Source organism: Caenorhabditis remanei, chromosome X (assembly GCF_010183535.1).
Source record: "Caenorhabditis remanei strain PX506 chromosome X, whole genome shotgun sequence".
Taxonomy (NCBI): Eukaryota; Metazoa; Nematoda; class Chromadorea; order Rhabditida; family Rhabditidae; genus Caenorhabditis; species Caenorhabditis remanei.
Window position 1 is genome coordinate 6,577,149 of NC_071333.1, and position 13,181 is coordinate 6,590,329.

The 13,181-nt window shown below is 38.3% G+C and overlaps 3 protein-coding genes across 3 annotated transcripts; 1 reads left to right on the forward strand and 2 right to left on the reverse strand.

Moving 5' to 3' along the window:
- Positions 1–11: 11 nt before the first annotated feature.
- Positions 12–1,317, reverse strand: GCK72_023251 (uncharacterized protein; the record flags this gene model as incomplete). The annotated part of the gene is made up of 5 exons (XM_003106739.2): positions 12–146; positions 303–497; positions 542–883; positions 935–1,148; positions 1,271–1,317. 5 exons carry the CDS (start codon positions 1,315–1,317, stop codon positions 12–14), a joined length of 933 nt encoding a protein of 310 aa, XP_003106787.2.
- A 5,549-nt stretch (positions 1,318–6,866) lies between these two features.
- Positions 6,867–9,188, reverse strand: GCK72_023252 (uncharacterized protein; the record flags this gene model as incomplete). Its single annotated transcript, XM_003106616.2, has 7 exons — positions 6,867–6,947; positions 7,098–7,524; positions 7,796–7,947; positions 7,995–8,276; positions 8,509–8,672; positions 8,748–8,844; positions 9,159–9,188. 7 exons carry the CDS (start codon positions 9,186–9,188, stop codon positions 6,867–6,869), a joined length of 1,233 nt encoding a protein of 410 aa, XP_003106664.2.
- A 686-nt stretch (positions 9,189–9,874) lies between these two features.
- On the forward strand, positions 9,875–11,079 carry GCK72_023253 (uncharacterized protein; the record flags this gene model as incomplete). The annotated part of the gene is made up of 5 exons (XM_003106765.2): positions 9,875–9,973; positions 10,020–10,126; positions 10,484–10,607; positions 10,651–10,875; positions 10,951–11,079. 5 exons carry the CDS (start codon positions 9,875–9,877, stop codon positions 11,077–11,079), a joined length of 684 nt encoding a protein of 227 aa, XP_003106813.2.
- Between the last annotated feature and the right edge of the window lie 2,102 nt (positions 11,080–13,181).

Below are 13,181 nucleotides of genomic sequence, written 5' to 3' on the forward strand. Positions count from 1 at the left end.
ACATCTCCGTTTCATATCAGATAGCTCCGTTCGTTGAGTACAAATGACTCTCCCTGGTAGGTTGTATCATTTCCCGCGGCAACCGATGGACTCGAAACTGGCGGTGTGAATCTTCGCATCGAACCGTATTGTGTGCACTCGCACGTCTGAACTGAACAGTTTCATTTTCGACAAAAATAATTGCACTTCAAAATATAAAATAATAGGGAAAACAGACAAAAAAGGGGTTTGGAGAGTTGACACTAGACAGATGACAGAAGGGGTTGAGGAACATGGACACCACAATGACAGGGAATACTCACATCACTTAATGCGATGGATTGTTCTCCAGAATGAGAATGTCCGGAATGATTGGAGTGACCAGAATGATTAGATGGGTTTGAAGAGTAGTTTGAGTACGTATTATATATAGATGGTCTGGGACTCCGTCGAGGTGACGATGAGTTCTTGTGATTGTTCATATGACGAGGTAACCCGTAACACCGGTCGTCGTGGTACTAAAATTCAAGAATAGTGGTTAATTTTCACTGCTGAAACTAACCGGTAGCTGTTTCAGCGAAGCATTATACTGTGAGTAGATCAAACACTGCTCCGGAGAATGTCTCTCTCCTTGTCTTGGAGGTATACATCCTATAGAACTCCTCGGTAACCTTCCACCGGTATGAACCATTCTGGGAATCCCGTTTTCTGATACAGGACTGTGTATGAACTGCATTGGAGGCCGATATCCTATTGGTGATTGCATTTTGTTATTGTTGTACTTTACAAAACTAGCTGGTGATGACCCGGATCCATTGCACTTCGGCTCGTGCTCTATTCGCATTTGACTAACAGCTTGAGGTCGTAGTGGCTCGGGATATCTACTTGGTGCCGGCTGGTTTAACTGAAAATGTATATCATTTAACTACAATCACAATAAGTTACGAGTTATTACCTGATCAAATAACCTGGAATCTATAGACCCTTCTCTCGCATGTAACATTGCTGGTCCCCAATCAATCACCACTTTTCCTGCTAACACCAATCCGACCACCATTGTTGTCGGGCCCGCAAGCCATACTTTTCCGATTTGTGATTCCTTTTGGAAAATTGCAAAAACAGTGAAAACTAAACCCGTCGTAATAAGTCCACATGATACGATTCCATAGCTGAAAAACAGAAACGGAGTGTTCAACAAAAGACGGCAATACAATTGAGTTCGTTCAACTCGACAAATTGTCCATTTTCAAAGAGACGAAAAATCAAATTGTCTGAATTGAATTTGTCTCACCTTATGAGATGAATCTGATGTCGATGCAATCTGGTGCAGCAACACATTCGGTCTGTCTTTAGTCAAAACTCCCGTGTGTCAACCGGCGATGAGTCGCAGTTGCTCTATCACTGATCTTTGGTTCCACCTCTCAAATGCGCTCATTTATGGACATAGAACAAAATGAATTGATAATTAATTGTGTATCCAATGTCTTGAGTTAGCAACTGACTCGGTCACGTCGGTACTTTTCTGAAGAAAGAGAATTGTTTTGAAATACAACTGGACAAACTGAAAACTGGACAGATCAAAAATAAAGCACCCAAAAAATAACTGAGATAAAAGGAACAGGAGAAGAAGAAAAGTGAACACAACAATAACAGGAAGAATGTGACAAAAAGCGCAGATTTAACATGAATAGAATATCACAACGGGTGTGAACAAGATGTCAGAAGAAAAGAGGACTGGGTAAAAGAAGATCCGACTAGTGAAGGAAACAACTCTAAAAGAAAGAACAATGAAAGTGGTCACGTCGGGGATTTTTGAACCTTTTTTTGGAATTCCTAGGTGCTAGTGATTGGTGCGTACACCTCCCGCGATATGACGTAAAGAAGTGTGGGAAAAACCGCAAAAAAGTTAAAACGTGTGCACTTGGTGCTTCTCACTTGTACTTCATTTTTGTTGCTTTTGTTTTCAACTGTTTGTCCGCCTAAGCTATGTACTACATCGCGTGCAACTTAGTTTTGAACGAGGGAGGAGAATGTGAAAAAAGAAGTAATTATTTTCTTGTCTTGACTAACAAAAGTGGTACTCCCTATTTCTATTGATTCGATTTCCTAGTAAAAAAGCAAAATAAGAGAAAAAAGCCGGCTGGAATTATGCAATTTGCATCTTATTTCATTTGGTGGGTGAAGAAGAAGAGAGAAATGTTTTGTTGATTTAGTCTAATAGAGAGCATCTCTGAAATTTGATAGGACTGGATATGAGAAAACAATATGAATAGGTAGAAAAACACATGTGAAGAGTTTCAACCAGTGATCTATAGGATAATGAATTCAAAAAAAACCAGCTTTATTGTTTAGAGTACGTTAAAAGAAGAAATGCTCAGATTGACCTCTGAATCAGAGTCACACCGTGAAAAATGAAATTGCAACAAGCCTCCCTCCCCCTCTCTCTCGTTGTCACAATTCTAGAAATGACCTCAATTCAATTAGCCAGATTTATAAGTTTTTACGATTGAGTGAGGGTGGAAAAGTGAGCAATGGAATGGGAGAACAGAAGTCTCTTTCTCGCTTTCATTTTCTAGTGCCAGCCTCTCACTTTCCAATTTTATTTCCTGTTTTAGACTCGACTCACACCACCACACCCTATATATTCATATTTGCTTCTGCTTCTGCTACTGAACACATTGCGTTTCGGTGCGCGTACGGGTTCGAAATAAAATGAAATGAAATAGGGGAAACGGGAATTTTGGAAGAAAAAATATGAGAAGACAACAGAATGCAAAAGAAAAGGGAATTGAGAGATGGTCTACTCAATCTGAACGATAGGCGGGTTGAGAATGGGCGGAGTTTAGGTTCATGTCATATACTTTTCTGTCGTAAATAATAAAACATGAGTATACAACGGAATACTGTAGATTTACGACACGAAGTTCTCAATTATTTTCAAAATTAAGGCATATATCTTCGAAAAAGAGGGAGAACATAAAAATAGAAAAGAAATAATTGGATCACAAAATGTCCCCAGCCAATAATTGTCACGAAGAGGTAATACACGTTTTTTTTCAATTCGTTTAAACTTGGATCGGCAAGGCAAAACACAAAAAAGGGAGGGCTCCTAGATGGCCCATTGCAGACACTCAGACTGTGTCTATGTGTGTGTGTATGTGATTCAAGTATCCTAGGAAGGACGAACAAAAGATTTTCCAAAGAAGTAGTGGAGAAGCACAAGTGACTGAGTGTATGTGTTATGTGTCGAGTTGAAAAACGACAAAAAACGGGGAAAGATGATGGGACCGCTATGGAAGGGGGACCCTACACCCCAACAACGACCAATGTGACAATAGCTCAACAATTATGGAGTTTTCCCAGTCTAGAAGGAATGGTCGTATTGACCTGGTGAGCTGTATGCTGGAATTATTGGCATAAAAAGTGAATAAAAACTTTAGAAAACTGTGGATGAATCTCTTATTGAGACGGTATTTTCTATCCATTGAAGCCACGGAGCCACTTTGTGTAGCTGTCTCACACTCATTTGTTTAAATCGTTACGTTTTTTTCTTTCTAATACAGTTCCTTTAAGAAAAATGTGTTTTCACGTTTTCCGAAATCATTTTCGTAATTTTCACCCACTTCTCTTTCAGACTCGTTTTAGGTCAACAACGCTGAACTTCAAAATTAAAACCTGCTCAAAACCGCACAGAATCTAGAAAAATAGTTCCCTCATCTGAACTGTCTCTCTGAAACTAAAGCATAACACAAAAAGCCGAGTGTGTGCTCATCCTTCCTATCTGGTGTCAAAACAAGCCGAAAACGAAAGAATGGGAAATGAGATGAGGGGAAATTGGCTGGAAATTGGAATTCATACATATATCTATCTATCTACAATGTGTTGATCTTTTTGAGAAGCAGCCCCAGAAACCAGAAACAGAATACGTCACAGACACTGAAGCGAATCGCCGACGATATCAGTTTTCGGTACTTGTCTGAAGAGCGGCTCTAACGGGAAATAAGAAAACTCTGGTTTCGTTTGGTTCATTGAAAAATTGAAAAGGGGTTTGAAAATAGAAAATGAAAAGGGCGGAATTCGTTTAAAACGGAAACATTCTCACGAAGGATTTGGGTTGGTTCGTTGGGATGCCTGGGGCATAGTCATAGTCGCTGACCACTTTTTTCAACACAAAATCTTCAGAAACGAAGAAAAAATAGAGCCTTCTTTGCTTCCACTTTACTTAGAAAAGGATAAAGAGCACGGCCAATTGGGCGTGAGGTTTTGACACTGACATCATGGACCGGGCACCCATAAGAAGTAGAAAAAAGAAGAAAAAGTGAAGGAAAAAAAGCAAAATAAGACGAAAAGGAAACCGGGTGCGGGTGGGAAAAGAAGTGGAAAAATACTAGAAACTGAGAAGAATCGCATCCTTTTCTTTGGCCTTTCAACAAAAAAGTTCCTGTGACGACATCGTCTCGGAGGGCGTGAAAAAGAAACGGAAGTGCTTAGCAACCATGCTTCTTTTGCTTCCTAAAAATGCAACGACTAAAAACAACAAAAAAGTGAGAAGAAGAAAAGATGGAACAATGAGATGGGGGGAGGAGAAGAAAGTCTGACTCTGGGATACGGATTCAGACCAAAGACAAGTCAGATTCTTTTGTGTCGAAAAGTGTTTGTCAATTGTTCCTTATGCATTAATTCATAGACGGCTCAAAAGATGTGTAAAGTCTTCACGACTTTTAAAAGCACTGCGAAACATGACATGTCCAGAATATGGGACTATTAATGAAAGGATCTAGTTAAGGTGGTAACCAATTTATAAAAAACATTTCAACCAGGAGTTTTGAGTCAATGACTCATTTCAAGAAATCACACGTTTCTAATCAAAAAATTTTTAAAAAAATAAAAAAACAACATAGCGTCATTCGAAGCCAAACTTTGACGGAAGTTATAGTTGTGGGATTTTTCACGAAAAATTTTTGTCACTTGACTAGACTTATTAGGGGACGGCCATGTACTCAAGTATCTGCAATGTGACAATATGGAAATCACGAATGAGCATATATAGAGATAATTTTTTAAACTTATGTAAAAGTTACCTCAAAAAGTTACGAAAATTTTTTAGAACGTTGTCACTGCAGTTTCCTCTAATATAATTGCCTTATTTTTGACTGAACAATAGCAAAAACTAAAAACCAAAGTTTACGATGAAAACTACAAGTTCTTTCTAGGGACATCGTAGAAAACTTTGCATTTAAAAACACGTACACATGCACCCAACACGGAGAAACACGATCAGATTACCGGAAGTGCCAACAGAATTCCTCCCTCTCTCATCAGAATCATGAATATTTGACAAAGAAGTGGTTGGGGCGGAGAGCGGATTCCTTTCACATCATAAACCACAAGAGTAAATTCAAGGAGAATTAGCGAAGATTCAGTTTGATTTAGCGGAAATCTAGCAGCTCTTTCTTCATCTCTCTCAGCCTCTTCATCTTTTTGATTGGAATTAAATACGTGTCTTTTCTCAGTTTTTATAATTAGCAGAATTAAAAAATAGAGGGAATCCAATGAAGTTGCACAGGACGGCGCAAAAAAAACATAAAAACGAGAAAACCGGAAATCGAGGCTAATCGAGATCTGACTGCGGACGAGATTTTCAGCAAAGTGCTTGCAAAACATGAAACAGCTGAATTGATGTTCTTGGACGTAGAGTTCCGGTTGAAACTATTCTGTTTTTTTATATTGATACATTTCATAGATTACACCAACATCAGAACATTATATCGGAATTTCAATATTCAAGATAAAAGCAGGTGATTTCAGAATCATATAGTCAGGTAACACCTGCTTTTCAATACAAAAATGTTGATGAAAATGTATTGAGTAAGGAATAAAGTATAATACACAATTTTTCATCTTTTAAAATAGTCCTGGAACTAGGGCTATGTACGATTGAAAAACCCATGTATTTCTCTAAGATGGGAACTCTGTACAGTAGTGCGGGAAAATAATCTTTCGTTCCCGGCGATTTATAAATTCTTGATACCACATGATCATGGAAACTAAACGACCCCGTAATAGGGGTTTTCAGGGCTCACCCATGGTTTTGAACTCGCTTTACATGCAAAGATCACACAAACTTTCAAAATTTCGCCGGAAATATTTTGAATTTCACTTCCAGGTCAGTGCTTTTGAGTTACAAGAAGCCTTTGAAGAACGTGCAACGACTAGACACCCCAACACCCACCAAAAAGTAATAACGGAATTCGAGTGAGAAGAAAAAAAGGTTGAAAAACTTTTTCTTACTAAACTTTGTGTCTCTGATGAAGTATAAAAAAGAGGAAAAAAATAAGAAAATAAAGAAAAGTGGGACCCTGATGATTTCAAAAGAGAAAAAGGGGGAAGAAAGGAAAAAAGAAAGGTTGAAGAAAGGGTCGCCAGCGCAGACAAATTCGGTTTTGAATAATTTGACTTTCTGTGCATTGCTTTTTGCTACTTTGCAGGGTCTCTCCGTTTTTGCTACGTCGCCAACAATAGGTACATCATGTGAAGAGGGTGTGCGTGTGTGTGTATGGGACCTCATCCTCCGAAATTTCGTCGACCAACACGACGTCATTTTTTACGCGGTTTTCATTCTTTTCCGAAACCACCAAAAACCTTTTTGGTGGTTTTGGAATATCTGAATAATATGCAATAACCCTGACCAATAAAACAAGCTAATCTTATTCTTTCATTCAGAATTCCAATTTCTGAACACATTCTACAGTATCTCTTAAAATCGGAAAGTGGGGTAAAAAGACAGAGAGAAAAAGAAAAGGAATTGCATACAAACAACATTAAACAATGTTCTTTGACAAGTCTTAACTTAAAATTTTATGATTTTTAATGTTGAGTTCGGGCGTTCACAGCTCGTCGAGGTACGGAACAAGGGCGGTGCTTCCATAGGCAGCGAGAGAAAGTTTTCCATTGACACGAGACAGAGCCTGTGAAAAAAAACGTTTGTGTTATTGTTACACTCCAATCCAGAAGAATCAATTAGTGAAATTGATATCCTCAATACATTCATTCTCATGAATTTTTTATAAATTGCAGAATGGAGTAGTTTTGAACTGAACCCTATTAAAAATCCTCACCTGGGTGACGTCTTGAGCAGTAACTGCCTTGATGGCATCCGAGATATCACGTGGCGAAGCGTCGACTCCAGCGAGAACTTGGGTGGCCTTCTCCAAAGCGACTCCGGAAGCATTTTGAGCCTCCGAGAGAACTTGGACAGAAGCGGCGCTCTTAGCACTGTCGAGTCCGTTGGCATTAGCTTTCTTGATAGCAGCGGCAATAGATTTGGAGATTTCGGTGATTTTTGAGTTATCGGCAGAAAATTGAACTCCAACAAGTCCGGCATCTTGGTAGTTGACATTCACTGAGATGGCCTCAGAGGTGATTTTTTGAGCAGCGCTCAAAAGAATTTGAGCAACAACGGCTTGAACGGCAACATCCTTGACAGAAGTGATGGAAGATCCCTCTCCGGCGATGGCAACATACGATCGGTTTCCACGTCCTTCTCTGGAACGAAAAATTAATGAATACAAGTAGTCTCAAACAAAACTCAAGAGTTGCTAATTTGAGCATAGCTGGGAGGAAAAATTACTTTTATCAAACAGTCGTCTAGAGAAACAAGATTTCACTAGAAATCACACTCATAGTATGAGAAAAATTATACTGACTATGGTAGCCGAGATCATAACAGTGCCATTTTTCTACTTTCGCTACCTGCAAATGAATTTGCGGGTCTCGCAAACATAAATAATTATTTTCGGACAAAATAACTACTTACTTGCGAATCTCTCCTCCAAAATATTTGGCTGGTGCAGCCTTGGCGGCTTGTCCTTGACCAAGTGGGAATTGGGAGTTTCCGGCTTGGACGAGAGTGTCATGATCAACGTTGACTCCGACAAGAACAGCTTCTCCAGCGACGAGTCGTTCCTTCTGAAATCCATCTGAGTTACTTTCAAGACACTTTTCCTTGAACTCACGGCAAAAGCAGACAAGTCCTTAGCAGAGACGTTGTTGACGCTGTAGTTGGAGAGTCCAAGACCTCCGTTTCTGAAGGCAGCTTGGTGAAGTTGCTCAAATGCAATGGTGGTTCCGGTGAGGTAGGTGGCGTCAGCTGGGAGGGTGTCGTGCTTGACGTCTTCAACATCCCATGGCTTGAAGGCATTATTTCCGAGTTGTCCAAGAAGCGAGAGGGCGACGGCGGATTGATCACGGACAACGTTGACTTCAATGGCGAGAACGTCACGGTTGGAAACGGCGGTCTGAAAATTGAATGTTTGTAACTTTGCCGTGAATTTTTTGAACACTTTGCATCGAAAAATTGTTCATAGAGAGTCAGTGCAGATTTTAATAATCTTGGTTGAGTTAAACAGATATTTCATAATCACATGAATTTCTTTTCTGCTTCGCTGAGTTTTGCAAGAAGGTTTACTTTCGCTTTGAAAACTTTTTCTTGCATTTACATTTATAAATCCCAAAAATTTGCTTTCTCACCAATTGTCCTCCGTTTTGAGCAGTATTCCAAACGAGAGCCAATCCTGGGAATTCTGGAGCATCACGTCCGACACTGTTGCGGATGAGGTGGGTGAGTCCTTGCTTGTTAGCTGGTTGATAACGACTGCCTGCACGGAATGCCAATACGATGGAGGAAGTGGCTCCTGCAAATCGTAATAAGTTTTCTTGGATCATTTTGCGCGTTTCGTGAAGGTAGTCCCTTAATTTTATCTACAAACCATTCAATTCGACGCTCGAGACACGGAGACCGTTTTCCAGGACGGTGGTTCTTTCTTGGACTCCGGCTGACTTGGCGGCGGCCGAAGCAAAGCGTTTCTGAAAAACAATTAGATAATATCTTTCAATTTAAATCTCTCTTTTTTATTGTTATCTCTGTTTGCCCAAATCACGATTATTAGATAAGATAAGGTAGAGTACATTTTTAATACAGATGCATATTACATGTGGTCATTTGCATTTTACGTATCTGCATTTTTTTCAAATCCTACATGTTTTGGTTGTTCATTTTTCTCTTTTAGCGAAGTCTAAGCCTGCTCAATCCGAAATTCGACTAGATTCTTTCAATTTTTTCTTTTCTTTATTTGATTGTCATTAATTCGTCTCTAATGGTAAAAAAATCAATAACTCACCGCGACAACTCCAGATGGACGCGACAGCATATTTGTAACCCTGAAAGTTTACAAGTAAATTCTGATAGTGAAATTTAGAGAAATTAAATTACGCGAACACATGTATTTTTGGTTTTTAGACTTTAAAATAATATATTTTGCACAAAATATTTTCCTACCGGTGTCTTTCGATAGAGAAAAAAATCAGCTATCTAATGATATAAAATTTGAATAAAACATAAAATCCCAAGGATCAGGAAAAGCTGAAAACTTTTGGGCGGTGTGTATAAACGTGCGTCTCCGCAATGAGTTATATCAGAAGAGCGCGCTTACACATGGTGGCCGTGGCCTAGCAATCTCCTTTACGACCGCTAAATCGCATTTGTTTCTTCAAGTGAATGAGGCAGAAATGACGGGAAAAAGGGAAAATGAATGAAGTGAACAGATGTATGATTCATTGGAAAGTGTTTCGAAACTAAACAAATAGACCATTCATATTTTAGAATTATGATGATTAAAGCTTGTTTGGAAATAATTAATTGGTGTTATCTCTGAAAAAGAGTTGCTATTTTGTAATAAAATAAAATAGAGTTGTGTTCAGCTAAGATTTTTTCCTATCAGTTAATATTTCATTTCGAAAAACATTATTCTCATTGATGTTGGAGCTTCCATTCCCTTGCCTCTGTAGCTATAGTTCACATTCTCACTTTTTTTTCAATTCTCAGTTATATATTTCAATGTCTTCAACAACTTTAGGAATCCAGATGAGAAACGTCGTGATCCTCGCTGTTGGTTCATTCAATCCTCCAACATTTGGACATCTCCGTATGCTTGAAGTGAGTAATATTGTGTCTTTGAGTTTCAGAACAATGTTGTATTTAGGATGCAAAGGATTCCTTGCAAAAAGCTGGAATAAATGTTTTGGAAGGAATTATGAGTCCTGTCAGCGATGGATATGGCAAGAAAACGCTGATCAGTTCGGATCACAGGTGAGGGAGTAGTGAAGTCACAGATGTAATTGATTAATTTCTAACGCGTATCCGGCTCTTGCAAACGTCTATTAGGGTCTCGCTACAACCGGGATACTGTAGACAAATCGTTCAAACTCTGAAGCAAATAATAAATTAGTAGAATTTGGAAAAATTGACTATTTTGAGTAGAACAAAAAGTGAAAACGAAATAAGAAAGGAGAGATAAATGAGAAGACGAGATGGAACTATAATTTCTCGAGAGTTTGATAGGAAATTCGGTGTAACCTGAAATTATGGGTGCCGTCAAGTTGGCATGTTGTACTGTAAAGGCGTTGAACTGACAATACCTACATTTACTATCAACAAATTATTAAGATTTGCAATGGTTGTTGCGGCAACACAAGACTCAGACTGGATTCGTGCGGATTCTTGGGAATGTTCGAAATCCGAGTGGACAACAACACTCAACGTCCTGAAACATCACGAACATGATGTCAAGGTAAATTAAAAGTTTCTGTCTTTCTTGAAAACAATAATTTTAGGAGCGCTTCGGAGACGATGTCGGAATATACCTCCTTGTTGGAGGCGACGTCGTCGAGACCTTTGACAAGTTCAATGCTGATGGGTCCCCAGTTTGGAAAAGAGAGGACGTTGAAATGCTGGTTTCAATTGGTTTGGTTGTTCAGCCAAGACCAGGTTCAGATCCTGAGAAAACTTTGGAAATTCTGGGATTGCAGGGAGGAGACATTAATGTTCACATGATCAGAGTGAGTTTGAGATAAATGGAAATTAAGTGACTGTTCTGTTTTCTTATACTATCGTCAGTATACATATATTTTCAGAACGAGATTGCTTCGAATGCTATCAGCTCGACTCGTCTCCGTGCAGCAATTAAGGAGCACCGTTCCATCAAATACACAACTCCAGAATCGGTTATCAAATACATCAAGGAAAATAAGCTCTATGAATAGATCTTTGCTTTTTTCTGTTTTAAGTTTTAAATTTTATAATGGAACTGGCACGTGTTGAGATTTTCTCCAAACAATAATCGGTGATATTCAAGTATTTGGGTTCCGTGCGTTTTAAATAAATTGATTGTGCTTAATATTTTATTGAATGTCTGTAAGCACTTTAAATCTGCATAAATACCAGTTAAGCTATTTTTATCATGAATCACAAAAAAATTGATTATTCGAAATTAGACAATGTTTGCTTCCTTCCAGGAAACCACAACACAAATTCACTTCCTTCAATTTTCTCGCCTACTACCAATTTACCGGTTTGACCCCTCCATACTCTTCTAACCTCTAACCCGTTCCTTTCAACAAAAGCGCGCCCTCGAATTTTTTCTTCCATTTTCCGCTCCGTGTTTCTTCTTCTTCATTTTCATCTTGCCCTCGTTTTTTTCATTAGATGTTCTTGTTTGCATTTATTCTCAAATAACTCTCTCCTTCGTGTCTTCTTTCATTTGGGAGGTTGTTCTCCGTTTACTCTTCTTTTCAGGGGGGCAAGTGCGTGGGCATGGGCCAAATGAAATAAAACAAATGGGACGAGTACAGTAATCCTACTTTTTCACTGGGCAAAAAGAAACAATGACGGAGATTGGTTAATCCGAAAAACAAGCAAAAGATTGAAATCGGTCAAATAGACTCTACTTTTTTAAAAGTGATATCTGTAATAAGTCAAATATCTTTTGTGCTTTATACGTCATTTCCCGAGGATTTTTTTTCTGAATGCAATTCGTCAATTTCATATTCTCTTCTTAATCTATGCATGTATCCGATGAGATAAGGTGTCATATTTCAGATGGTAGCATTATTCTGTACTACAAGCCTAACAAAACACCTGAAAACCAAAAATAAAGTGTCCATTTCACCCAAAAAATAATTAATCTTCCGGACTTCTCTTTGGCAAAAAAATAAAAACGAGTGACCCAACACCGCTGTGTAATAAGCGTGCTCCCTTCTACCTGGATCCTCTTTCTAACATTTTTGTTCATTTTCTCCCATTCATCTGTTGAACATGACAAAAAGTTAATTTAACTTTTTCCTCTTTTGGGGTACATAAGTACAAAATTGTATAGAATTCTTCGATGGTCTCTTGAAAGTGTTTTTTTCTTATTCTTCGAAGACAAGAGGGTTATTCCCAAACTCAAAACTATTTCCTTATGGAATGCCACTGTGTGAAGACAGTTTGGCCATTGTCCTCGAACCCCTTTGGCGTGGCATTAGTAGAAATTACGCAATCGAGTTTGATTCCTCTTCTCTTTTCCCCTGCTTTCACTTTTCGTGTATACTCAAAACTAAATGGTTTGTTTTCTTTACCGATTACACTGTCCTTTCTCTTCTTTTCCAACTTTTCTTTTTTCTCTCTCTTTTCTAAAATTCTGAAAAAAGTCTTTGCAAAATGTTTATCAGGAAATAAATAGGAAATAAGAAAGAAGAGAAACGTGGTCAAACGCAGGGAACAACGCAATACCAATACAAAATATAATACAGAAAATATGAGTGTACTTATTCTGCTTACTGCTTATAATCTTCTTACGTTCCGTTTTTCATGAATTTGTGACAGTGAAAAGGGATTTGAATTTGGTTTAGATTCAACGGCAGGAATATTTATTATATGTACTCTACATTACTTTTGGCGGGTGCTGTAAATACAGCTAGTGTTGAACACTAATACGACCGGTCTATGTGGTCCAGTTTGTCTTTTTGTGAGATTTGGTTTTATTTCTTCTACATCGATTCATTTCATTAGCTACTGCATCAATTTACAAAAAGGAAAACTTTCTAGTTGACTGTTTTTTTTTCAAAGTTTTGGTTACGGTACAACAAAGTATTCTTGAATTAAAAAATGATATTATTTCTTTGATCTACAGTACCCAGTTAACAGTGTGAAACCGAATCTTCGATTTTCTGCAGATCTTGCTTCAATGAACACGATCACTTTCTTCATGTCTCCTTTTTCTATATTTTCTTGTCACGATCTTCAATTACCTTTTGTACTTCCAAAAATAAATACGGAAGGACAACCCACACCACCACATTTGCCATATTTAGGAAGTTTCTGGTAG